Source organism: Xenopus tropicalis, chromosome 3 (assembly GCF_000004195.4).
Source record: "Xenopus tropicalis strain Nigerian chromosome 3, UCB_Xtro_10.0, whole genome shotgun sequence".
Lineage (NCBI taxonomy): Eukaryota > Metazoa > Chordata > Amphibia > Anura > Pipidae > Xenopus > Xenopus tropicalis.
Window position 1 is genome coordinate 91,681,954 of NC_030679.2, and position 27,649 is coordinate 91,709,602.

At 40.2% G+C, this 27,649-nt stretch overlaps 1 protein-coding gene across 3 annotated transcripts in view; it reads right to left on the reverse strand.

Annotated features, from left to right (window-relative positions):
- Window positions 1–27,649, reverse strand: part of tln2 (talin 2) — a 132,648-nt gene that overhangs the window by 63,079 nt on the left and 41,920 nt on the right. For all 3 annotated transcript variants that reach the window (XR_004222020.1, XM_012966875.3, XM_012966874.3), the window contains exons 2-7: window positions 11,739–11,904; window positions 10,928–11,025; window positions 7,806–7,935; window positions 5,177–5,329; window positions 3,377–3,519; window positions 3,142–3,269 (exon numbers count right to left, since the gene is read on the reverse strand). Coding sequence is in view for 2 of the 3 variants with exons in the window: in XM_012966875.3 (XP_012822329.1) it covers window positions 3,142–3,269; window positions 3,377–3,519; window positions 5,177–5,329; window positions 7,806–7,935; window positions 10,928–11,025; window positions 11,739–11,874 (788 nt within the window). In the remaining variant the exon portion in view is untranslated. The remainder of the gene's footprint in view (window positions 1–3,141; window positions 3,270–3,376; window positions 3,520–5,176; window positions 5,330–7,805; window positions 7,936–10,927; window positions 11,026–11,738; window positions 11,905–27,649) is intronic.

Below are 27,649 nucleotides of genomic sequence, written 5' to 3' on the forward strand. Positions count from 1 at the left end.
TGTTCAGTGGACCCCTGGTGTTCAAATTCAGGGTGTTTTATCTTGGTACCTAATGCTATGTGGGAGATAAGATGCTTCAAAGTGGAAGCTTTGAGGGGATTTTTGGAAATGTCATCAAAATTGCTAACTTTAGAAAAGCTGTGCGGCTTGGTACTTTGGAGTAGAAAGACATGGGTACCCATTTTAGATTCGGGGGAATGTGTACTTTCCAAAAATATATGACTTTCTGGGGTGAGCGTACTTTTTTGTAGCTTTATCCCACATATAATAATGTAAATGTGTTGATTTTGCAGGAGCTGAAATGACAGAAATGACAGTTCATATGGGGGTATGTTCACATTGGGGCCCCTACATGCCACATACTTAGGTAAACCTATACATATTGGGCATCAAACTGTTCAGTGGACCCCAGGCATTCATATTTAGGGTGTTTTATTTGGTTACTTTATGACCTGTAGGAGATAAGATACTATAGACTAGAAGCTTTGAAGCGATTTTTAAAAAAAATCACAAATTTTGATAAAAACCAATAACTTTAGGAAAGCATTGCGACTTGATAGTTTGGAGTAGACAGACAGTTGTGCCTATTCTGTATTCCCCAGAATCTGTTCTTTCCAAAAATGTACAATTTTCTGGGATAAACCTTCTGTTAGTGGAATTTTGGCCTTGAAATCCAAAGTATGCAGTTTTTTTGGAGCTGTGCTTTGGGAATTTGGTAGTGTACTGCTGGGAGTTTTTGACCTATACAAGTGAGAAATCTCCATAAAACTATATATATTTGGTATTGGCACGTTCAGGAGACATGGGACTTTCCAAATCAGTTGTATATTCATGCATAAAATAATTTTTGTTTCTAGTATGTGTGATTATATTATGGAAAATTTGATTTTTTTTGCATTTTTAGACATTTAGAAGCCTATATCTTGTTACAGAATTGGAATTACACAAAAATTCTACCATATTTTGAAAGCTTAGGTTGTTCTGAAAAAAACGATATATTGTTTTCCTTGGTAAACTAAAAGTCCCCCCGAGGAAAGGCCCCTAAAGTGAAACAGTGCAAAATGTTCAAAAACTGTCTGGCAATACAAGTTCCGCTTTGACCAAAATGGCTGGCAGTAAAAGGGTTAAAGGACATGTCAACACCAAAAATAAGATTTTTTCTATTAGGCAAAAAATTAATTCTAAGCAACTTTGCAATATACATTCATTACATATTTGTAATGGTTTTTTTAGTTATTACCCTGTTTACATAGCAAATAATTATTTACTCTACCATTTAAAAAATTATTCTTAGGTGTTGTATCCTTACTATTGGAGATGTTTGCCAAAGGGACACAATGGTCGCTTTTGATATGCTCAGACAACAATTTTGATTACCCTCACATGAATGGATGAAATACTCTCAAATTAGAAGATGTTTAACAAAATAATTAAAAAAAAAAAATCCTGTTAGTGCAATACTCGTTGACCAATTGCTAATGCAAGGCTCAATCTCCAAACTGTACTCTGAGCTCCATGACAAACTTTATACTAAACCTCTTAATGCTCTTAGAGACAAATGGGAAAGTGATAAAGGCCAGCTAGATGATGAGGAATGGGATGAGTTACTGGCATCCCCAATATCAATTTCTGTATGTAATAGCGATCATTTGATTCATTTATATCTTATACACAGAGCTTATTATCACACCAAATTGCATAAGTTGTTCCCCACATCCTCCTCTGAATGTCCCAGATGCCATGTGCACAAGCTACCCTTATTCATATGCTATGGGAATGTAAAGCTTTGATTACATACTCGAAGGACATTTTTGACACTCTTAATACAATCTTAGAGACACAATTATCCAGAACCCCACGAACATCACTATTTGGTACAGGAATACAAGAGACGCATACGTACCATCAAAGTATCGAAACATGGTTTTTAGCTTAAAAAAAATTATAACATGAAAATTAAAGGAGTCTACACCTTCCAATCTCTCTCAATGGGTTTCAAAAGTCAAACACATATCTGCACTGGAAAACCTTATATATTTAAAACAAGGGGAAATTCAAAATATCAAATATGGGATAAATGGCACACAAAGGCAGCATAGGGCAGGCAGAGTATGGCCCACACAGGCAGCATAGGGCAGGCAGAGTATGGCCCACACAGGCAGCATAGGGCAGGCAGAGTATGGCCCACACAGGCAGCATAGGGCAGGCAGAGTATGGCACACACAGGCAGCATAGGGCAGGCAGAGTATGGCACACACAGGCAGCATAGGGCAGGCAGAGAGGCAGCATACAATGACACAATGCTGGTACTGCTCCTACAGTCTGCACAATAACTATATATTAAAAAAACTTTTTAATTGCAGTACCACCTCAGTATATGTACTTTTTGTAGTGTGTAGAATGCAGTGTTCTGGTAATGTGGCCTTGCCCTGATGTTCTTTCTGGGCAGCAATGGTTCCCCCTCCTGGCACACCCCCCATATAGATCAAATTTGTGCAGCATCCTTTTAATGATAGACTTGTGGGCTTTGTTATCAATAGTGGTAAAAGTTGTCATTTTATTCAATCCTTCAACATACCAAAATAATTTTTAAAGGAGAAGGAAAGGCTAAGTCACTTGGGGGTGCCAAAATGTTAGGCACCCCCAAGTGACTTAGATCGCTCACCTCATACCCCGGGCTGGTGCCCCTGTACGGAGAGAACAGCACCAGCCCGGGGTAGCAGCGAGCGCTTCCTCCTTCCTGTAGCGCCCCACGCGTATGCACAGTAGAGTGAAAAGCTTAACTGAACTTAAAAAACAAAGTTGGCTTTTTACTCTACTGCGCATGCGCCGGCCGACGGATTTCGCCGGGAGAAGAGAGAGGAAGGAGGAAGCGCTTCCTACAGGTACCCTGGGCTGGTGCTGTTTTCTCCTAACAGGGGCACCAGCCCAGGGTACAAGGTAAGCGATCTAAGTCACTTGGGGGTGCTTAACATTTTGGCACCCCCAAGTGACTTAGCCTTTCCTTCTCCTTTAATGTACTTTATTTGTTAATATGGATTTCCTACATCATGAAAAAAAAGTCCTGGGAGCATAAGCAATTATATAGCATGGTATTATATGGCATTGTTTAACAAGTATAAATAATTCCAATAGACTTACTCAAGAAATCCAGGTTTATGCTTGCTTTCAACATGAGGCCCAAACTGAATCTGGGCTTGGATCCCCCCAAATTCACAGGCCTTGTCAAAAGACACAGGATGAGATCCATTCAAGATATCATCACGGGCCTAGGAGGAATGTAAAAAATTGTTTAGCCTTAGAAAATTTAAATACATTGAACATGGTAATATGAAATAAATTGGACCCACAAGCGCTCTCCCTCTTTAAAACTCACCTGAACATACAACAAGTTGAGCTGCACTGGGTCTCTAGAGTCTACATTTTGGTCTGAGTAGAAGAATTTTCTTCGGAGTAACAGTGTCTCATTCTCATCCACACCCTGTTCTCTGAATGTGCGGCTATGATCAAGCCAGTTTACTGCAAAATTAAAGAGTGGGTTTAGATTACAAAAAGGACCTGGTGTATATTGTTATATTGTTAACTCAGGGAGACTTGTTTGCATCATATCTCTATTGAATAGAGTGAGGATTCCTAGCTCAATGAAAGGATGAGTATAAGGGAGGCAACGGGATCATATGTAACTCATCCACATTTATAATTATTGTTGTAAGTATCAGTTATATATTGTATTCAGATTAAGCGCTGTTATGTATTTTGTATGTTTGTTATTTCTGTAGATGTGTCAATAGCTTTTGTTAATAAATTTATATTTTTGACTGAACTCTCTCTTTTATAACCAGGAATATTCATGAACATGTGTATATAAGAACAAATATGCATATTTACAAAAATACATCCTTGGGCAACATATATGGAAAACTGAACTATAGCATAGCCTTGAGATTCTATCAGTAAAGAAGGTTTAATTTGCTAAAAGTTTTATATCATGGTATAAAACTGAAATGAACAACCTCCACTGCAAGACATACATAAAAACTGCATGTGGGTAAACTATGTTAATGACTGATTTCATTTTAATCTGATGAATGATGCCTGATACTTGCCATACGTTATATTACATACACCAAAAAATACCCAATTATTAAAAATAAAGAAACTGATCAAGAGTTTTCATTCTGCCATTATAAGCTGCAAATGTGACATTTTAATCTGTACAACAAAAGTTAGAACAGCAGAACAGTAAATCTGTAGATTAAGTAAAGTTGCCTACTTCTGTACAAAAAAAAAAAAAAAAAGTTCTTCTTCCCTACAAACTACAGATTATGGAAGCTTTCACAAAATTCACAAATCTTACAAATGTATAGAACTCTTCCTAAGCCATGACAAATTCTAAATAGCACACATTATTAGAGGCAATATATGGTTTCACAGTTGCAATTTTCTACTTTCAACTATCTTTAGGTTATGAAGAAGATGATTAACATGTAAAGTACTGACAAGATCCCTGATTACGTGTTCTACAACAATTATCTTATTGGTTGCTATGGGTTACTAGACCTGGGTAGTGATCAGGAATTTTTTTTTCCAGGAATATAATGCCCATAGATTTCAACAGCTGGAAAAAAAGCTGCAATGTTCTGAAAAAGTTGCCACAATAAACACTTGTTGACTGCATTTCTCAAATATTTTGGCAAAGCAAAATGGGACATATTTGTTCATCACTAGACCTAGTCAAACTTTGCATTTCTAATATATCATCCTTTTTTTCTGGTAGCTTTTTACCAAGTCTAGCAAAAAGCTGTCTGTTTTAGGAGCCAAACTTTCTGTCACACATCTTCCCTATGTTACACACACTCCATTCTCATACTTAACCATGGAAGTTCAAGTGTAATTTTTCATTGCTTATACTTTAGAATGAACTCCCAGAGTATTATACACACCCTATACCATTCTTTAAAACCCATTAACTCTTCACCAAAGCTGGCCATATTTGATGCATCTTTCAGCAGGTGAACTGTGTGGACTACTACAGAGTAATTAGTAGCTCATCTTTTATTTTTTATTTTAGCCAATTAAATTAGTGCCCTGGAGGCCAGTTCCCACAAATGCTTACTTTTTTAAGGCTGTCTGATTGTATTATAATTACTGCGTTTCTTATTTCCATGTCACTTACATTCATCTTCAGTGTGAAGTTTTGCCTTAAGTTTTTCCATTTTCTTCTCGTCCCTGAGAAGTGTTCTGTCTTTTTTTAGGGTTCCAGTCTGCTCTTCTTTCTTCTCCTCCATGGTTTCTCGGATCAGAGAATATTCTTCATAATTTGTGATCCCTGGGTGTAATAAATAGAATAGGCAGTTTAGCCCTAAATCGGGGATTTTAGGACCCCATCAAGGTGCCAATGTGGTCCTTATTGGAGAAGAAAATCAAAACTGGACAATAGATATCTGGATGATTTTCAGACAGATATTGGTTTTGCAGGCCCATCTGCTGGCCCATACATGGGCAATAAGCCACCGACTTGGTCTTTTCAGACTTTAATTAGCTTGTGTAGGCCACCTTCACACGTTTTATTTACACAGAGGAAGTTTTTCTTAACTAATGGGGTTTAGCTATATGCTATTGCATGTAAGCATAAAAATGAATATAAATGAAACTGCATAAAATAAGCAAGTACATGGGTGTTTGAAAGTTTGTGAACCCTTTCAAATTTTCTATATTTATATATGAATGTATATTCAACTAAATCTGATTCATAAATCATGATTTTAAAAGAAGTCCTAAAAGTAGATGAAGAATCAGATAGATTGTGTACAAATTGAGGAAATGAAAGACAGTTGTTACCCTACTCAAAAGTGGTCGACTATTAAAGATAACTCCAAGTGCAAGGCATCTAACAGACTGGGTACCCAGAGATACCTCTAAGCAACTGAAGGCCTGTCTAACATTAGCAAATGTTAATGTTCATGAGTTCACCATTAGGAGAACAATGAACAGCAATGAAACTGCTCTCCCCAAAATATTATTGACCGTCTTCAGTTTGTTAAAGATCATGTGGACAAACCAGAAGGAAATTAGGAATCTGGAAGAATGTTTTGTGGACAGATGATGCCAAATTAAAACTTTTTGCCTTAAATGAGGTGCGTTCCATTTGGAGATAGAAAAACACTGTATTCCAGCATAAGCACTTTATCCAATCTGTGAAACATGTTGGTGGGATTGTTCTGGTTTGGGCCTGTTTTGCTGCATCTGGACGGCTTGCCATGATTGATGGAACAATGAATTCTGAATATATATTTACCAGAGAATGTCAAGACAAGGGAAGAGAAAATGTCAAGACATCTGTCTGTGAACTGAATCTGAGACAGTGGGTCATGCAGCAAGACAACGATCCTAACACACAAGTTGTTCTACCAAAGAATGGTTAAAGAAAAATAACATGAAAACCCACCAACATCTGAGAGCTGAAGCTGTTCTGTATGGAGGATCAGTCCTGATATGCAGGACTAATCAATAGTTACAGAAAAGTTTAGTTGTAGTTATTGCTGCACACCCAATACTGAGAGAGCACCATTCACTTACTTTTGCACACACAGATATGTCATTGGATCATTTTTTTCAATAAATACATGACCAAATATAATTTCATTCAGGGTCGGACTGGGGGGTGAAGGTCCCACCGGGGCTCCTGTCCCAGGGGCCCTGCAGGTCCCCCCAGCCATGCGCGTCCCCTAACCCCCCCCCCCACAGGGGCCCCCCTAGCCCCCCTCGCAGGGCCCCCCACCCGACGTCCTCCTCAGAGCGCGTAAATTTGACGCATCAGGGGAGGAGCGTTGGGGAGGGGGAGCACCGGCAAGGGTCGAGTCTGGACCGCCGGGGCCCACCGGGATTTTTCCCGGGGTCCCAGCGGCCCAGTCTGACCCTGATTTCATTTGTTTCCCTGTTGCAAAATTAGATTATGTTTTAGGTCACATTCATATAAATATATAGAACATTTTAAATGGTTCACAAAGTTTCAAGCACCATTGTAAGAGAAAATTGTGCTTAGACAATTATGAAAATGTATTTACATTCTGTGAACAATTGGAATCTATCTTCAGTTATACCTTTTGTGTATAATTCTATAAATATTACATTTTCTACTTCCCATTTGAAATTTAAACCATTAAAGGGGCAGTATACACCTAAAAACACATTTACTAAAAAAAAAGAGCACAATAAAATAGGGCATTCTGCTTCTTATAATAAAAAAAAAACCCACATTTTTAAATTATTTGCCATTCTAAAGTATTTACCTGAAAATATTTGTTTTTAACTAAACATCCTGTACCCCCGACTATTTTTCTACCTTCTCTAAGCTGCTCATTATCGCAGTGCTTCACAGTGGACTGACGTAGTATTAGCTTCTCTAGTGTTCTACAAGACCAGGAAGCAACAGAAGAGCTAAAGTTAAACTCTTTTTATTTTCTTGTTAAGTGCCAGAAATAACAAAAAAACATAAGTGTTGCGTATATAAAGCAATATTCAAAAAATATGTTCAGCATAAGGCCTGTATTAAAAATGGGTGTAATACACTATCCATTTAATTCTTTTTGGAGTCACCAACACTAACAACCAGGCAACAGTGTAAAAGCCTTTAAAGGTAATTAATTAAACATTAATAAATAACAAAAAAATAAATAACAGGTAAATTAATGAAAGCAAATTTTTGTTTTTTTACTATTGGTTCCTGCACTGGGACATATTTGTATTGCGTTTGTAAATTACCCCATGCCTTTTTTTAGTCTTCCTAAGAAATAGTAACTTACCGATTCTGCTGCAAATAGTGACCAACAACTCCCCCACTGTCTTAGAGTCATCTACCAAAATCATCTTGGCTGCTCCATCTAACATTCGGATTTTTTGGGGCCGGTGCTTCTTTTTGTATTCCAGGACATCCTGAAAAGTGCAAGGGAGACATAAGCCATGAGATATGTAAGAGGGCTCTTTCCATCGTTAGACTGAAACCTTATGTTCTGTTAGTGTTAAAATAGGGAATTACTTGAGACACAGTAGGAAGGAGGTCCCTGCCCCATAGAGCTTACAATCTAAGTGGTTGGGTAACATACAGGCACAAACTGGAAGGTAAGAGTGCACCAGGTATGGGCATTTGCCCTTAAGCACAGGACTGGGCAAAATAATTTTTTAGTGCTCCAGAAGGTAGCATCTGAGCTTTTTCTTAAAGAGAGTGGGTGAGTGTTCCCTACATAGGAATTCAGGGATAGAGTTCCAGAGGTAAGGAGCAACGAGATAGAAAGGTTTAAGGCAAGAGAGCGCAGTGGGTATGGATGGTGTAAAAAGACGGAGGCTCTGAGAGGAGCGGAGAAGACGACCAGGAACGTGCAGGGAGACAGTGAAGAAATGTAGTGAGGAGCAGAGGAGTGAAGGGGTTTGAATGTTAGCAGAAGGATTTTGTAAGCTATCCTTTGCTTAATAGGCAGCCATGCTAGAGAGCTTAAGTGAGGCTGAACAGGTTCCCTCTTTGGAGAGAGCAGGAGGATCATGGCAGCAGAGTTTAAAATTGATTCCAGGGAGAGAGGTGGGAGTCTGGGAGGCCAGTTAGTAGGAGTGCAGTAATCTAAGCGGGAAAGGATAAGGGGCATGGATTAGTGTTTTAGCTGTTACTTGTGAAAGAAAGAGGCGTATCTTGGCAATATTGCGGAGGAAAAAACAGCAGGTTTTGGCAGTGTTATTAATATGGTTAGAGAAGGAGAGGGACTGGTCAAAGATAACCCCAAGGCAGCGTGCAGAATTTACAGGGTTGATGGTCATGCCATCAATAGTAAAGGTGAAAGGAGGAGGAGGGCCAGGTTTGGGCGGGAAGACCATGAGCTCTGTTTTAGCTAGGTTAAGTTTGAGGTGGCGTTGGTTCATCCAGGAGGAGATAGCCAGGAGGCAGTTACCAATCTGGGTTTGAACATCAGCAGTTAGTGCAGGGGTGTCTAAATATATCTGGATGCCATCTACATATAAGTGATATTTAAGACCAAAAGAAGAAATAAGGTCTCCTAAAGAGAGTGTACAGGGAGAACAGCAAAGGACCAAGCACAGAGCCGTGAGGCAGGACGGGTCCAGCATAGCCTTTTTAAGAATGGTACTGTGAGAAAAAGAAAAATACAACTGGTGTGCCACAAAATGTGAAACTCAGTGAAGAGGCTCAATCACAATGGTGTAGGTTTCGCCAAGTCTACTAGTAGGTACCATGTAAAAATAAAAAAATCCACTGGAGAGCCAAATGCGTTCTGTGTTGTTTATGCATCTCTAAACTAATAAACAACACAGAATGCATTTGGCTCTCCAGTGGATTTTTTTTATTTTTAAGAATGGGGTTGACACAGGCTTGTTTGAAGAGAGAGGGAAAAGTACCAGAAGCCAGAGAGGAATTGAATATGTGGGTACGAGCTGGAGTAAGGGCAGGGGCACACTGTTTTAGTAGGCATGAGGGCATAGGATCCAGTGACCAGGTAGTAGGCGGAGAGGATCGGAGAAGCTGAGAAACTTCAGACTCTGTTATGAGATTGAAGGAGGTGAATACGGAGAGAGGAGATCTAGGAAGGTTGAGATTACAGGTATCTGAAGGTTGGGAAAATTGATTGCGGATAGAATCGACTTTGCTTTTAAAGAAGTCAGCAAAGTCCTGGGGGGTGTGTTCATCTATGACTGATTCATTAGGTTAAGGATGAAGTAGCGCGTTAAATATGGAGAATAAGCGCCGCGGGTTTGATTTATTATTATTTACAAGTGTGTTATAGTATACTTGCTTGGCCTGGGATAGGGCAGTATTGAGGCATACCATAAGACATTTATAGTGGAGGAAGTCAGCTTTCACGCGTGATTTCCTCCAAATGCGCTCAGCAGATCGTGCACAGGCATGCAGAAATCGCATCTGAGGGTTAAGCCAGGGACGGGGATTGTGGGCACGACTGCATTGCGGCTGCAGGGGGGCATGGGTGTTAATTGCGGATGATAAAATAGAGTTGTAGGTATTTACCAGTAACTCAGGATCACAGGAAGCACAGAAGGAGGAGAGGCTAGAACTAAGAGAGTTAGAGTGAGCAGTTATATCCACCCTTTGAGTGTTGCGAATCAGGGTTTTAGGCTGAGTGTTAGTATAAGGAGAAGGAGACTCGTGCAAGATAGAAAAAGAGATAAGAAGATGATCTGAAAGAGGAAAAGGCTCACTGTTAAATGTAGATAGATCTAGATTTTTGGAAAAGACCAGATCTAGGAAATGACCATCCTTATGGGTAGCTGTATTAGTCCACTGCCGGAGAAGCAACATTTACCACCTTGGATGCTGTGCTTATCTATTGCATCAGTACTGGATCACCAGCTTCATCCATCACTAACTAACCATAAGCCTTGCAAAATTGTTCTATACCTTTAAACAGCAACATAAAAGGGGCTATTTTTTTGTAACTAGTTTAAAAGCAAACATCTAAATATTGGTTAGTTTTGCTTTTATGAGAAAATATATTCACAGCATCTGCCACGGCTGAAATTGTTCATAATGAATTCTGGCAGCATCAGCTCTGCACCCCAAGGTGCAGGCACAAAAATCCCTTTTCTTTGCATTAGGCTGATGCTATAGTAAAAACTGTAGGCGGATATGAAATTAATGGTGATACAATTAAGCAAACCTGGTACAGTTATGAAAATAAAGGCATGCAACAGCCAGGTTATGCTTTACTAAGCCCCAACAGCAGGCCCTGACTGACTGGCCATCTGTGGGTTCTGGCAAGTGCCAGAAAAACTGCTGTAAAATGCCATAGACGATCACTGGTTAGTGGGCTGGTGGGAGGCTGTTTAGGCCACTGTGGGCTTAAAATGCTAGTGCCTAGTTTGACTCTCAGTCTGGGTCAACAGGCTCTGTAATCAGAGAAATTCTTACCCCATTCCTTAACATGTAGTAGTCTAGAGTCCTGCCAGCCTCCAGCCAGATGCCTTTTCTAGGGTCCTCATCTGATAAGAACAGTCCAAAGTCAAGTGCTGTGAAAAGGAAAAAAAAGTTAAGGGCACAGGAAAATGTTTGGTCTCTAACTAATGGTCTAATAACATGCAACTCAGCACTGTTTTAACGAACACAGTTCCCTTATTGCCCATTCTGTTAAGGTATGGGATCTGTTATCTGAAATGTGTTATCCAGAAATAAAGAAGCATCCTTTCTCTTTAGCAGAACTGCTGCACCATTTTCAGGTTGCTGTAGCTGTAAAAATACAATGATATCCCCAGGACACAATAAGGCCTAAACGGTCTTCTGTATAACTGGAGGGTTATGGATATTATCAATAAATTAATCTTATCCAGTGACATTCCAGAAAAAAATGTATTTTAAAAAATGGGGACACTGCAGTTCTACCAGCAGTTTCTTTGATATTACATAACAAAATATCCGCAGTCCCCTCTGTGCTGCTGTGTTCCTGAGCCATCATTATTTCATACTGTATATTTTAAACCAGATCTAAATAATGGCCTACTGCCCACACTGCATATATTGCTATGGCATTGTGCTCTGGTATATTTCTAAAGGAGGTCAAGGCAATAGTGAAATAGCCATACCTATAACAGTGTTGTTTATTCTTTATGCTTTAATATGATGTACATAGCAAACAAATACACTTGGAAAAAAATATCTGTGCTAGTAAGCACAGCCTTGTGCTTCAAAGAGATATCATTAGGAACTCTATTGGTATGAAAAATACCTTGTCCACTCTGAGCCTCGGATACCCTTTCTCTAATTATCCGGCAAGCATCATACACTGCCGTGGATGGCTCAAATTGCATGGTTTTAACCACATTGCACTGCCGGACACAGATCTTCAAAGACAGGGCCACCATGATGACAGCTGGCAGGATCAGAGCGATACCCTAAAAAACAGCATTACATGATGTTAAATTCCACACTTAACCAAACGGGGTCCCCAGACTACCCAAAAAAAGTTTAAAAAGAGGTGCAATTTTATAATGGTTTCGCTTCTATAACTTAGCCAGGACTAAGAAACCAGAGCTGTTGAGACAGAAGCAATTTTGGGAGTTGTGAAAAAAATGCACCTACTCTGACTTATAATAAACTTAAATTGTAATGAAAAAAACACATTATGTTACAAAGTCCTATTTCACAGATAACAGCCATATTAAAGTACTTCTCTGCTGTAACACTAAAGTCCAGTGCTTAATTGTTTCACTAGTGTGAAGTCCAGCTGAGCTATTATAACCATTTTGTTTTAATTTTTTGTCTTTTGTTTAAAATTTAGATTTAAGGAATGTTTTTAGTTTCTTTAATAAATAAAATAATTCATGTTGGCAGAGAAAGGCTTGGATGGCCAATAGGGCAGTGGGTCAGCTTCCCAGCCAACAGTTCTTTGATTTGTTCTCAAAAGCAGACACTATCTTTATATAGCTTTAAAACTGCTGAGCTTTGGCAGTAATGAAGAACTTTGTATGTTGTATTCTTCCAATAAACATGGAATATACATTAGTACAGGTATGGGACCTGTTATCCAGAATGCTTGGGACCTTTCTTAGGATCTTTCCATAAAAGGAAATATTTAAAAAAAAAAAAATGTGAATTATTTTCTTAAAATGGAGTCTATGGGAGATGGCCTTTTCGTAATTTCAAACTTTCTGGATTACAGGTTTCTAGACAACAGGTCCAATACTTGTATATTAAAAACAAAGGAGTCAGAGTAAAGGATTTATGACTCCACAGCCCTGTAAGAAACACCACAATACTGCCCATACAAACCTTGAAACCTTGAATGCAATGGAGACACATTAATTAATGAATTATTATTAATTATTATCAATTATTGCAGGTTTATTATTTTATTACAGGCATTTGACTTATGGCAACGAGAATAACCCCAATGGGGGAACAGAGACAATCAAGTTTGAACAAACAGGAATACGTCAGCAGACAGGACTTAAGTGCGGGAAAGTTAAAGAAGAAAGAGCTGGCAAATGGTAAGCAAGAAAGAGAGGATGAGAGATTAAAAAAAAGACCTTAGAAATTGTAAATGAAGGTGCTGCAGTATTTGTTAAATATGGGTAGATGCCGTAGCTATATCACAAAGATCATTTTGAAAAAGGACTGTTTACCTGCTATGATAAAACCTTAGAGCAGGTTTTAGTCGGTAGTGGGGTCTTAGCATTCAGTGTCTGGCCCTCAGCCCTAAGAAATCTGTGTATGTTTACAATGTATAATTACACTCTCTACTAGAAGTAAGAACAGTAAGAATTTACAACGCACATTATTGGGTTGTTGAGTACCTAAAGAAATTAACATTTGAAAGGGCAGTTCAACAGTATCTTATGGTCCTTTTCCCATAGGCCTAGTGACCTGGCACAGATGCATGTGATTCTGGAACTCACACTGAATTCTTCCCTGTGATATGCAAGTTCCTAAATAGCTTTTAACCACTTCACTGGCAGAACATTCAGTTACCATTCATTATGAGAAAGCACTACAGGAAAGGGCAATGAAAAAGAAGCAGGGCTAGATTAATTGTTCCACTACAAAATGCTGCTGGCAAGCAAAAAAGGCAGGGGGGATAATTTTATCTTCCCATGATAACTAACATACAAGAAGGGTATGAGCAGTTATTATCAGAATTTTAAAGAGGAGCTGTCACCCTAAGAAATAATTTTAAATGTATCTCTGTTATGTTTGTCAAGCAAATTAAACTTATAATTTATTATATAAATCTTGTTTCCGTCAGTATTGGAATGATATAATTACAGCAAGCAGGCAGGTGCCATTTTGTGGACTGTGTTATTAAGGCAAGCTTTGTATAATGACAAAATCTTGTTTATGTGATAAAATGGAGGACCAGATGTCCAGGCCCATGCACTGGCTACACAATTAGATGTTTAGGAGGGAGGGGAAAAGTGAGTGCAGTGCAGTGACATCTAGGAAGTTCTGAATGTAAAGTGAAAGAAATTACCTGCCCTGCCTCTTTGCCTGAGGCATAGAGGTGGGGCAGGCATTTTATGATTGACAGCTGGAATTTTTAAATGCCTTTATAACAGGTATGGATGTATTAATAAAAAAAAATAATTTGGATTTCATGATTAATTTGAAAAGGACTTTTATTATGCAGCTTTTTCTGTCTGGGTGACAGGTCCCGTTTAAGTATGTGCCCAGCAAAAACTGTATAAGTGGACAGTTTATATGCCAGATATAACAGATATGCCAGGTGATTCCAAACCACAGATGCACACCAGAATACAATACCCACCTTGCTATTCAAAGTACTGGTGAGCAGAATAAATGCTTTCTAATATGCATTATTGCAATTAATTGCCATTATTTTAATGCTGACGGTTCCTTAAAAATGCACAGAACTACAATGAATAAACAAACGACTAATAATATTACTTAATTAAAAGTCCCAGTAATAGGGTTTTAATTGGTCAGGGGTGTAACTAACAAGTGCAAATCAGAGGAATGTACATTTTCCAGCTTATAATGGGACAATCACTCAAATATACTAAAAATTCACATGAATGCAGCTTGACAATATTAGCCTAACTACTAAACCTCTGGTTTATCTATAGATCACTCAGGCTGTCTAGAGAAAATGAATTTTACAAGTGACAAGGTCTCATTGGCAAGTATTATAAGGCACTGGAAAATAATGAAGTAAAAAAAGCTGTTCCATTTTCTCTTCTACCATTAAATGAAAACTGTAGTACAGGTATAGGACCCGTTATCCAGAATGCTCGGGACCAAGGGTATTCCGGATAAGGGGTCTTTCTGTAATTTGGATCTCCATACCTTAAGTCTACTAAAAAATCAATAAAACATTAATTAAACCCAAAAGGATTGTTTTGCATCCAATAAGGATTATTAATATCTTAGTTGGGATCAATTACAAGGTACTGTTTTATTTCTACAGAGAAAAAGGAAATCAGTTTTAAAATTCTGAATTATTTGATTAAAATGGAGTCTATGGGAGACGGGCTTTCCGTAATTTGGAGCTTTCTGGATAATGTGTTTCCAGATAAGGGATCCCATACCTGTACCGCAAAAAAAGCCTGTAGCAAAAATAATAAATAAAAAACACAAATACAAAGGTATTGTAAAAATGATGCCTATATTGGCTAGCAATAAAAATACATGCATGCTTTTGGAGGTCTAAGGCCCCTTCATCAGGCAAAATACTTTTGCATTTGTGTTTATTTATTATCTCTTCTACCATGAAGTTCTTAATGGATTAATGTACAAGTAGCAGTTCAAGGTTATTTGGTCATTATAGAGGGTGACCAAACTGAACAATATCACATTGAGGCATCTCTTAGTTTATGGAGCTTTATATAAATAAGCATATCCGTTTAACACATTTCTGTAGATGTTACAGTGTGCCATATAAAATCCATAGATCCTACAAACTAGTATATATGGTTTCCACCTAGTGATAATTGACTAGCCAATAATATGATTGCTAGTACGTACCATGAGGATGTGAATTTACTGCTGCATTTAAAAAAAAATAATTTACACACCATTATAAATACCCTACAAAGTGTTTGAAGCATCTAAAGAGAAGTTATAGGATTAAATAGCAAACAGGAATGATGAGTGAAGGATTTTTCCAGGTGTGCAAAGCTTTTCAGCAGCACAGACATGCACAGGAATTCTTTTGGCAGCAGACTAAACATAGCAGACCACGTTCCACTCAAATGACCTATATATTATACTACACATTAAATGGGGCAGACTCATTTTGACATTATTTCCTAACTATCATTTGTCTGTTTTGCATTAGTGTTTTAAAATACTCTGTATAAAATACTCTGTACTAAGGGGCCATTTCTGGCCATTTAAATCTGGGGTGAACGCCAATTTGTACTGGGTACAAATGTGTCCAGTTTACTAAATGGACAGTTTTCAGCTGCACTATTTTTGTTGTTAACTTAATTAGGCAGAACAGTGTATTGCATAGTTCTCTTCTTTCTTATTAGACAAATACAAAGGAAAAAAATAGTACTCCTTTATGGAATACTTATCAATCAGCTCTTTGGACACCTGAAATTCTATATCTGATAGTAAGATGTTTGCATCTGTCAGACTCATGGCCTCCTTCTCACATCTTTGAGTCTGGGGACATTTTCCAACAACTGGGATTGAACCAATGCATTGTCTGATTCCTCTTGGCAGCTGAGTAGGATGTACAAGTGAATGCTTCAACACTCATTCTTGAATCTCTTTATTCACAATTTAATATAATATATATATATATATTTATTTTATTTTTTTTATTTTTTTTTTTTACACAGCCATACTATATTGTCTATTGCACATTGAACCGCCATTGAACTGTGCTGACATAAAGAAATACAATCTTTAACACAACAATGATTTTGCTTTGGGGATCTCCCAAAGGAAATCATCAGAATTACTTAAGAGTAATGGATATAATTTACATACATGACAGTGTTACGATGCAGCCTGAGTCATCCACTAATCCTTTTAGGCAAATGTAATGACACAATGCAGCATGTCCAACCTGCTGGACAATCCCCCACTTTCTATAAGTCACTGACATACATAGAGTGATTTATATTACTGTGTCTGTGCTGCCCCAGCAGTTAATAATGTATATCATGTTTCAAAGTTAATGGGTTATATGTGTTTTCATTGTTATGCTGCCACCTAGTGACCAAGGTAGCATTACAACTTGTTTACTTCTAAGCCTGTATACCTTCCCATTCCCTTCCTTATGTGTGATGTCAGTTCCTCCCATCATGCCATTCATGTTCCTGCTTTCTATGTGTGAGGAGCTACTCCAGGGGTTGGGAAAGCATATTTCTTTTGACCTCCAGCATTTGTCCATCCACCCCCAACGTTTGTTAACCCACAACAAATAAACAACCTTTTGTGGATCCCAAGTGTCTGGTGAGTTCTGCTATCTGGCAAAGATTGCCCACAGTGACTGTGCCCAGCTCCATACAGGCCCAGGGAGAGGGGTCTCAGGAGAAACTCAGCCATTATCACAGCAATTGGAGTCAGAATAGTCAAAAGAAATAGAATTCCATAACCTGCTGTCAGAGTGCCTGTTCCATCAAGTCCCCACTCACAGGCAGCTGTTTATATTCAGTCTGCACCCAAGCTTAATGCCAGCTCACAACTCCCTGCAAGCGCCTGATTGTACAAGCGCAGTCTGTACCCTGTGAATATTAAGGTGCCGTATATCCTTTATAACTGGCTAAACACATTATCTTGGTCCTGCTATAACACTACTGCAGTTTGTCCTGCACACCTACCACTGCTATAAGCATCTTAAAGAGACAGTAACCTTTTTCACCAAAAGTGCAAAATGTCCCAGCAAGGCTCTGTGCATTCGTTTGCAGGTGAATCTGAGCAAGTACCCCATGAACCAGAGCTCACAGACATCCAGGGAGAAAATCCCATACATACTGCAGAGCAAAGTGTTAGATCCAAGCGTATAATAAAACCATCTCAAAAGTCTAGAGAAAACTATGAGGCTACAAGGGATGAGTTGTCAAGCAGTTTATCAGACCTATGGAATAGAACTGTACGCTGCATGTCAGTTCTTTCATATTCTAATAATGACGCAGCTGATTTAAGAGACTGTATAAATCGCTTATCTTCCACCTATGAGCGTTATCAGCGTCTGTCCGCTAAGTATACTTCCTTCTTAAAGGACACTAATATAGTGGAATCCTTAGCAGAGCTGAGCAAAACTGAGGCCTTAGATCAAGAGAGAGACCTTCTGGTGCTAAGTGCTAAAGAGAAGGCAGAGCTCAGGATTGCACACCTGCAAGAGACCAGGTCTCACAGATCCACGTCATCAAAGCTTACATCAAGATCTTCTAAAACCTCTCACTCTAGGAAATCAGCACTGAGTGACAAGCTTATAGAGGCCCGCGCCAATGCAGAAGCAGCTAAGGTGCAAGTTTCCTTTGCTAAAAGAGAGGCAAGTCTTAGGGCTGAAGCTGCAACTGAGACCGCACGCCAGCAAGCAGAAGCTGCCCGTAAAAAGGCAGAAATGGAAGCCGAATTAGAAATTCTTCAAATGGAGAAAGAAAAGGCTTCAGCTATTGCGAGGTTAAAGGTTCTTGAACAAGCACTGGGAGGAGTACATGATCAGGACTGCCTTATTCCAACAGAGTCTGAAGATCCTGTTGAACGCACAAGTAAATATGTACTAAACCAGGATGCATCTAATGCCAAAGAACCAAGCTTGCAACGTCCAGGGACAACCCCTGCAACCCACAGTACAGGTCAGTCTCTTATACCTGTCACTTCTAATACCGCTGTTCCTTACAGTGCCCAACCTGCAGAGCTGCAAATGCCGGCACAGCAACAGGTCAGCCACACAGACATTGTCACACAGCACAAAATACTGCCTCCTACCATCACTCAGGTGGACTGCAGCAGTAAGCTACAGCCAGCAAAGGCCTTAGAGACTAAACCACTGCTGAATGCTCATGCCACTTCATTCTATCCTGGTTCATCTCACCTTTATACGCCAGAAAGCTTATACAACCCCAGGGTTCCACAAGTTACTCAGGCACCAAAGAGTGAGAGATCAGACTTATCTGACTTCGCCAGGTATATGATACGTCGTGAGCTCATAAATATCAGTCTCTCAAGGTTTGACGATTGTCCAGAGAGTTACAGAGCCTGGAAATCAACCTTTAAAGCTGCTATTGCTGACCTCAACCTCACTGCCAAGGAGGAACTTGACTTACTTATTAAGTGGCTTGGTCCAGAGTCTGCTGATCGTGTAAAGAGACTTAGAGCTGTACATGTTGACTACCCAGATGCAGGCCTTGCTGCGGCCTGGGGAAGGCTTGAGCAAACCTATGGGAGCTCTGAAGCCATAGAAAATGCCTTGTTTAAGAGACTGCAAAACTTCCCAAAAATAACTAACAAAGACAATCGCAAGCTGCAAGAACTTAGTGACCTTCTGATGGAGCTAGAGTTAGCTAAGGCAGATCCTCGCCTGTCAGGGCTCAGCTACTTGGACACTGCACATGGTGTAAACCCAGTAGTATTGAAGCTGCCTTATGGATTGCAAGAGAAATGGGCCACAACGGGCTCAAGGTACAAGAAACAATATAATGTATCTTTTCCTCCATTCTCATATTTCTGCAAGTTCATCAGTGACTATGCCTGGACCAAGAATGATCCCAGTTTTAGCTTCAGTGAGCCTAACCCTCCTGCTTCATCATTTTCAAAGCACGACAATGCAGCTGCTAAACACAAAGAGTTGCGGAGAACAGTGTCAGTCAGAAAGACAGAAGTTCCTCCAACCACAGTCTCTTACACTGACAAATCTTCCTCTTTTGGGAAAACTGAGGATCCCAATCGTCAGTGCCCAATTCACAAGAAACCACACCCGCTTAAAAAATGTCGTGGGTTCAGGGCAAAGTCTTTACAGGAGCGCAAGGAGATTCTCCAGAAGTGTGGGGTCTGCTATAAGTGCTGCGCTTCCTCAGACCATTTTGCAAAAGACTGTAAGGCGGTTATTAAGTGTGCAGAGTGCAATAGTGACAAGCATGTTGCGGCAATGCATCCAACTCCTCCTCCTGATAATCTGCAGCCTCCAACCCCTGCCTCAACTCATGGCGGGGAGGAACAGGGGCATGTTCCAGCTTCACCAAAAATTTCAACTTCATGCACTGAAGTCTGCGGGGAAGGTTGCAGTGCCAAATGCTGTGCCAAGGTATGCCTAGTACAAGTATATCCTGAAGGACAACCAGAGAAGGCGATCAGGATTTATGCCATCCTTGATGACCAAAGCAACAGATCTCTTGCAAGACCACAGTTCTTTGAGATTTTCAACATCAAGGGAGATGCATCACCATATACCCTCAATACCTGTGCCGGTCGCATAGAGACTCTGGGCAGAAGGGCTAACGGGTATGTCGTCTCTTCAATCAAAGGTAACATTCATCTACCTTTACCTACTTTAATTGAATGTGATGAAATCCCTAACAACAGGGAGGAGATTCCTACACCAGAAGCTGCATACTACCAACCCCACTTAAGGCACCTGGCCAACCAAATTCCTGCCATGGACAAAGATGCTGATATCCTGCTCTTGTTGGGTAGAGACATTCTTAGGGTCCATAAGGTACGCCAGCAGTGCAATGGTCCTCATGATGCTCCCTATGCACAAAGACTTGACTTAGGCTGGGTAATAGTGGGTGATGTGTGCCTTGACAAAATGCACAGGCCATCTGAAGTAGACTCCTACAAAACTCATGTATTGAGAAGCGGACGCACTACTCACTTCAGACCATGCCCTCATCATTTTGAGGTGAAAGAGAATACTAAGGATATGATCCCAGCAACCAGTGTCACTCCTACTTCTTGTGATGACAGCTTTGGGATTACAGTTTTTCATACTACAAATGATGACAACAAAATTGCACCTTCATTGAGGATAAAGAGTTCATCAGAATAATGGACAATGAATTCTTCAAAGACAATTCCAACAGTTGGGTTGCACCCTTACCATTCCGTACTACCAGAACCAAACTTCCAAACAATCGTGAGCAAGCCATTTCCAGATTTGCTTCACTACAGAGAACTCTTAAGAGCAAGCCTGAAATGAAAGACCACTTTGTCGCATTTATGAAGAAAATATTTGAAAATGATCACGCAGAACCAGCTCCACCACTACAAGAGCATGATGAGTGTTGGTACCTACCTTCCTTTGGCGTGTATCACCCCCGCAAACCAAAACAAATCAGGGTGGTATTCGACTCAAGTGCCAAGTATCAAGGTATGTCTCTCAATGATGTTCTTCTCACTGGTCCCAACCTAACTAACAACCTTGTGGGAGTGCTCATGAGGTTCAGAAGGGAGCCAGTTGCAATCACGGCTGATATCCAGCAGATGTTCCATTGTTATATCGTACGAGAGGATCACAGAAATTTCCTCAGATTCCTCTGGCACCACGACAATAACATCAACAGTGAAGTGATCGAATATCGCATGAAAGTGCATGTCTTTGGTAACAGTCCATCACCTGCTGTTGCAACATATGGCCTAAGAAGGACTGCTTGCGAAGGTGAAAATGAGTATGGTGCAGATGCACAGCATTTTGTAGAAAGAGACATCTACGTGGATGACGGCCTAAAATCTTTACCAACAGATGAAGAGGCTATCGACATGCTTAAGAGGACACAAAGCATGCTCTCTGAGGCCAACCTGAGACTCCATAAGATTGCTTCAAACAGCACTACCGTAATGAAAGCCTTTCAAACTGATGATCATGCCACAGAATTTAAAGACTTAAATTTGGGAATAGACAATCCACCCATTCAAAGAAGCCTTGGCTTAAGATGGGACTTATTGAACGACACATTTGGTTTCCAGGTTACCACTGCAGACAAACCGTTTACAAGGCGTGGTGTCCTGTCAGTAGTGAACAGCCTGTATGAACCACTGGGGTTTGTAGCACCCATCACCATACAAGGTAAATCTTTACTAAGACAGTTATCAGAGACTGTTAAAGACTGGGACACTCCTTTACCAACTGATAAACAAACAAAATGGGAGTCTTGGAAGCAATCTCTAAAGGACCTAGAGGAACTCCACATACCTAGGTGCTACACTTCAACTTCCCTTGCTGAAAGTCAGAGGAGAGAGATCCACATTTTCTCAGATGCATCTACTGAAGCCATAGCAGTTGTGGCCTACCTGAAGGTAAGAGACACCTGTGGTCAACCTCATATAGGTTTTCTCTTTGGCAAGGCTAAGTTAGCACCAAAACCTGAGCACACCATCCCAAGACTTGAACTTTGCGGAGCTGTGTTAGCAGTTGAGATTGCAGACTTTATTTTGTGTGAGCTGGATATTCACATTGATGCTGTTAAATTCTACACAGACAGTAAGGTTGTTCTAGGCTACATATACAATCAGACAAGACGCTTTTATGTGTATGTGAGCAATCGAGTAGAAAGAATCAGGAAATCTACCAAACCTGAACAGTGGCATTATGTACCATCTGAAATTAACCCTGCAGACCATGCAACCAGGCCAGTGTCCACAGCTGTCTTTGCCGGTACTTCCTGGCTAATGGGTCCTGAATTCTTACTGGATCACTCAGAGGCTACAACTACTGCAGATGTCTTCAGTCTCCTAGATCCTGACAGAGACCCCGAAATTCGACCTAAAGTTTCAGCACTTGCTACAAGAGCTGAGCAACGATTCAACTTAGGTTGTCAGCGCTTTGAACGCTTCTCCACGTGGACAAGACTTGTACGCACAATTGCAAGGTTAGTTCACATTGCACACTGTTACCATACACAATCCAAGGATGCTAAGGCCTGTTATGGCTGGCACTTATGCCACAAATCTCCCACTGCGGCAGATATTGCTCAAGGTGAGCGAATCATCATACGCTGTGTGCAACAGCATGTATTTTCTGCAGAAACCAGATGCATTCTTAAAAAGGAAAACATTTCCAAAAATAGTCCTATTGCCAACCTGAACCCAGTAATTGACAGTGATGGCATGTTAAGGGTTGGTGGCCGCTTGAACAAGGCCACAATACAAGGAAATGAACAAAATCCTTTGATAATACCTGGTCACCATCACATTGCCACATTGCTTATTCGCCATCACCACGAGCAAGTCAAGCACCAAGGCAGACATTTTACTGAGGGTGCTATAAGAGCTGCAGGACTTTGGATTATTGGTGCAAAAAGACAGATAAGTAATGTGATTCTCAAGTGTATCCAGTGCCGTAAACTAAGGGGGAAAATTCAACAACAACAGATGTCAGAATTGCCAGCTGACAGGTTGAGCACTGATCCTCCCTTCACTCATGTTGGCCTGGATGTCTTTGGGCCATGGACAGTTATGGCACGGAGGACTCGAGGTGGTGAAGCATATAACAAACGGTGGGCAGTGTTGTTCACCTGCATGAGTGTGCGTGCAGTACACATTGAGGTCATAGAGTCTATGGATACCTCAAGCTTTATCAATGCTCTTAGGCGATTCCTTGCAATCAGAGGGCCAGTGAGACTGTTGAGATCAGACTGTGGGACTAACTTCACTGGAGCCTGCAGAGAGCTACAGTTTGACACTCAGCCTGTCAAAGACTATTAAGCCAGCAATGGTTGCACATGGATCTTCAATCCTCCTCATTCTTCCCACATGGGTGGGATCTTGGGAAAGAATGATAGGCATCACGCGTAGAATATTGGACTCCATGTTGATGGATTTGAATTCCACAAGGATCCTTACTACATTCCTCGCAGAAGTGTCTGCCATAATCAATTCAAGACCTCTAGTTCCAGTGTCTACAGATCCAGAATTTCCAGTCATCCTTACCCCAGCCACTCTTCTCACCCAGAAAATGGGGAATGCTCCTGTTCCACCTGGTGACTTTGCAGCTGGGAACCTCTACCAGAGTCAGTGGAAGCGTGTGCAACACCTGGCCAACTACTTCTGGAACAGATGGAAGAAGGAATACCTCACCCTTTTGCAAGGACGCAGAAAGTGGCAAAGACTGACTCCTAATCTACAAGTAGGAGACCTTATCCTACTAAAAGACCAACAAGCTCAGAGGATCGATTGGCCATTGGGACTTATTACAAAGATCATTCCCAGTGATGATGGTAAGGTACGTAAGGTGGAAGTGAGGGTTGCCAAGGATGGTACCACAAAGACTTTCAGTCGTCCCATCACTGAACTTATACTGCTCTTACCTTTTGAGCATTGAACTCTTAATGTGCTTGAAGTAAGAGACTTACATTGATACCCAAGGGAACCTGCTATGACATACAGTTTAAAATGCCATGTTTGTTGCATTGCATGCTTGTTTCTCTCTTTTGTCTTCCAGGTCACTGGAAGGATCTTCAAGCAAAATTGCACTTATGTTTATTTTGCAATTTCATAACTACTGTAATGTTTATGATATAGTGGTACCTAAAGATACCAGACGGGGAGTGTGCTGCCCCAGCAGTTAATAATGTATATCATGTTTCAAAGTTAATGGGTTATATGTGTTTTCATTGTTATGCTGCCACCTAGTGACCAAGGTAGCATTACAACTTGTTTACTTCTAAGCCTGTATACCTTCCCATTCCCTTCCTTATGTGTGATGTCAGTTCCTCCCATCATGCCATTCATGTTCCTGCTTTCTATGTGTGAGGAGCTACTCCAGGGGTTGGGAAAGCATATTTCTTTTGACCTCCAGCATTTGTCCATCCACCCCCAACGTTTGTTAACCCACAACAAATAAACAACCTTTTGTGGATCCCAAGTGTCTGGTGAGTTCTGCTATCTGGCAAAGATTGCCCACAGTGACTGTGCCCAGCTCCATACAGGCCCAGGGAGAGGGGTCTCAGGAGAAACTCAGCCATTATCACAGCAATTGGAGTCAGAATAGTGTCGATGAGCTCAAGCAAAGGCATTACGTAGACAGACGGGGTTCAGCAAAAAAAAAAAAAAAAGGGTAACAAAGCGCATTGTTGCTGAGGTTCATTGAACATTTTTATCCTTTAAAAGAAATTTCTTTCAGCTTAGTTATATACCAAAAACTCAGAACATATATCAAAGACTAAATGCAATTTCATAGTGAAGGGGGACTAAAATCTAATAACAATCTTGCAAAATTAAACTAAATTACCAAAGTGACCAGCTAGGTGAACAGGTCTGCTAACGCCAAATGCATTACAATATCTTCTTACATGTAAACAGTAATTTTGAAAAAAACTCATAAAATCAGTTTTTGGTTCTTAAAGTCAACCTCCACCCAAATACTATAAAACCAAATTTGCATAATGAAAGAAAATGCATTTATTTGTTCAAAAAAAAGTTATTTGTAAGTTTAATTTCTACTGAAAGTAGTATGTGTCCCCCCCCAACCCCCCCCCCCCCCGACACATTTTTGAAACAAACTTGCACTCGTACGAGCGTAATTGCACCGGTGCGAGCGTCCAGCGGGCACAGAGGGGGTGCAGGCCTAGGTGAGACCGCACCCCCCATAGTAATGCCACTGTCACACTTTATTATTATTTTGAACAAATATTTAGATATTTAACAATTTGTATTAGAATCTCTCAACCTAACATTCTCTCTGTCCAAAAACAATTATGACGTAAGGAACCTATAGTTAAACTAGTTGGTTACAGCATAGGTCAGCAATCAGCAATATACTACAAACAAACAACATGGCTGAGCTCTCTACAGTAGCACAATATCATTTCTGGGTGGACTTGTCTGTAACAGAAGAGGTAAAATGGCTACCTCTAGATATAATAGAGCAAAGCATGCAGTATATGGCTTCACATTTAGTGCCCTGATGGAGAAGCCAGGTAGGTGTTTTTGTCCCTTCAACAGTCACCATACTTGGGGATAAACTTTGTGTACACTCAAACCTATAAGGTGTCAGATAAACACAAAACACATAAGGCTTTGTGAGATAAATATTCAATAAAGATTTTTTTCAATTTCATCAAATTTTCTGTTGGCCTTTATCAAGCCTGAGTGGCTCAAAACGCTGCCCTTTTTGTATGTTTTGGAGTTAAATACATTTTTGCATCACTTCAATTTTTTTAATGTGCTGCTGGTACTTTCGTTATTTTCACTGCAGACTGGCAGCTCTTTCCAGGTCAAAATTGGACAGGTGGCACCACATTTTAAAAATTCTGTTATCAGCTAAAGGCTACCATATTACGTTACACTGAAGGCAAACAAACAAAAAATAATTATAATAAATATATAAAATATAAATGTGGGTTAAAATAACTTGATCATTGATGTTAACTCTGTCTTTCTACTAAACAGCATTGCAGAACATCACTGAACATTATTTATACAGAACAATAATTAACCATTTAGACCACATTCACATCTGAATTTGTCCACTAACAATAATATGCAACCGTTTTCATGAGACTGAGTTGTTGTTATTGGGGTGCCCCAAGCCCGCCCCCATTCTCACATCCATATATACTCACAAACTGAGCAGAGAGGAGAGGGTCCCCACTGCTCCGTATGTGAGCAAAATTTCAGTTCGGCTTGGCCAGCATGCTGACCCTAAATTGGTGCCACCCTTGGCCCCCACAAATCCAGGCCTCATGCTGGGCCAAGTTCTACTGGTGCCCAAGGCCCAGTGGGCAACCATCCCACCTCCTTGTGCTGCTGGTCACTTGCAAAATCCTCTCATGACTCACAACTCACCCACTGCCACCGGTGACTAAGTTACTGACCTCCACCAATTTGCACCCAGCACCGCCTCAAGGGTCCTAGCTGCCTGAGGTGGCCAAGTTGATGCCGCCCCCCTTGTATAACTACTGCTGAGAGTGCAATAGTGCTCTCTGCAGTAGAAGAGCTGAAATTCTGATATTTTTGCTGCCGCTGGTAACTCGCTGGGTGCTGCCACCTGAGGCGAGTTTCTCAATTAGCCTCATGGCAGCATCACCCTATTTGCACCCCCGCGTCCTGTTGCTGAGGCAGTAGAATCACTATAAGCACTCAAATAAAGATAATTTTCTCAGACCCTAACCATATAATGTGTATATGACACATAGTCATAGTAATACATGGCAGGATCAACAGATCACAGTCAATTAAGTTGTATCTGAACCAAATGTGAACATTTATGTCAGTGGAAAAGTAAAAAGTAAAGAAAGGGTTAAATGTCATGATCTTCAGTAAGGTCTCAGTGACCTGTGGTAGACATGAGGAAGGTTGATGTTCTTTTGTTAACGGACGTCACAGAGCATAAGTCAACGATAATTTAATATATTTAAATACAACAAAGTAGTGTAGAATTATGTGAATGTTTGAACAGGGCAAGATAACATTATGGGAGAAAATCAGCCACAGCACTGCATTATGACTAAAATAAAATTCAATGGTGTTAAAGGAGACATATTGGATAAATGGAAAAAACCCTAATTTTGTAGGCAATTATGAATAATATATGGTACTGGTTTCACTTTGGGTTAAACATTAATCCTATCTGTAAAAGTGGCCCCTTTATTGGAGCTCCCTATAGATCCTATCAGTTCTCTGTCTTTGTTTGAAATGAAGGGTGGGCGTGTCCTAACAGTCCCTGCCAGAAGCACAGCAGGAGGGGGGGAGAGCCAGTCACAGTCTTGTACTCATACAAGCAAAGACAGGCTTCAGTTCCCAATCAGGTCTGCCTAGCTGCTGATTGGTTCCTATACAGTGCAGTTTACTGAGAGCCGCCGGCCCCCCTGCAATTCCACAGAATTCAGCCACCAGGTCATGGAACAGATGGGCGGGACTAGTGGGGTTTTGGTGGAATTTCTCAATAAATCAGTCCTAAATACAACTTTTTTTTACACACAATCCTTCTATATTTAGGAGAGTATAATTCACTGGTACATTCATAATTTTTATAGGATATGTCTCTTTAAGGAACTAACAAAGGTAAGTTGCTGAAACTCTGTTTCTATACAGGTCCATTCAAAAATGTATCATTTAAAAAAACTTTACAAATGGCCAGCAACACCAGATTATTTATCTTTGGGTTGTTTTAGATAAAGCGCAATGAAACAGCAAAAATTAACAATTTATGCTTAATTGTATAATGCATTAGAAAGTTGGCGGGACCACAAAAAAACCTATTTTATGTTATATATTATATTTATT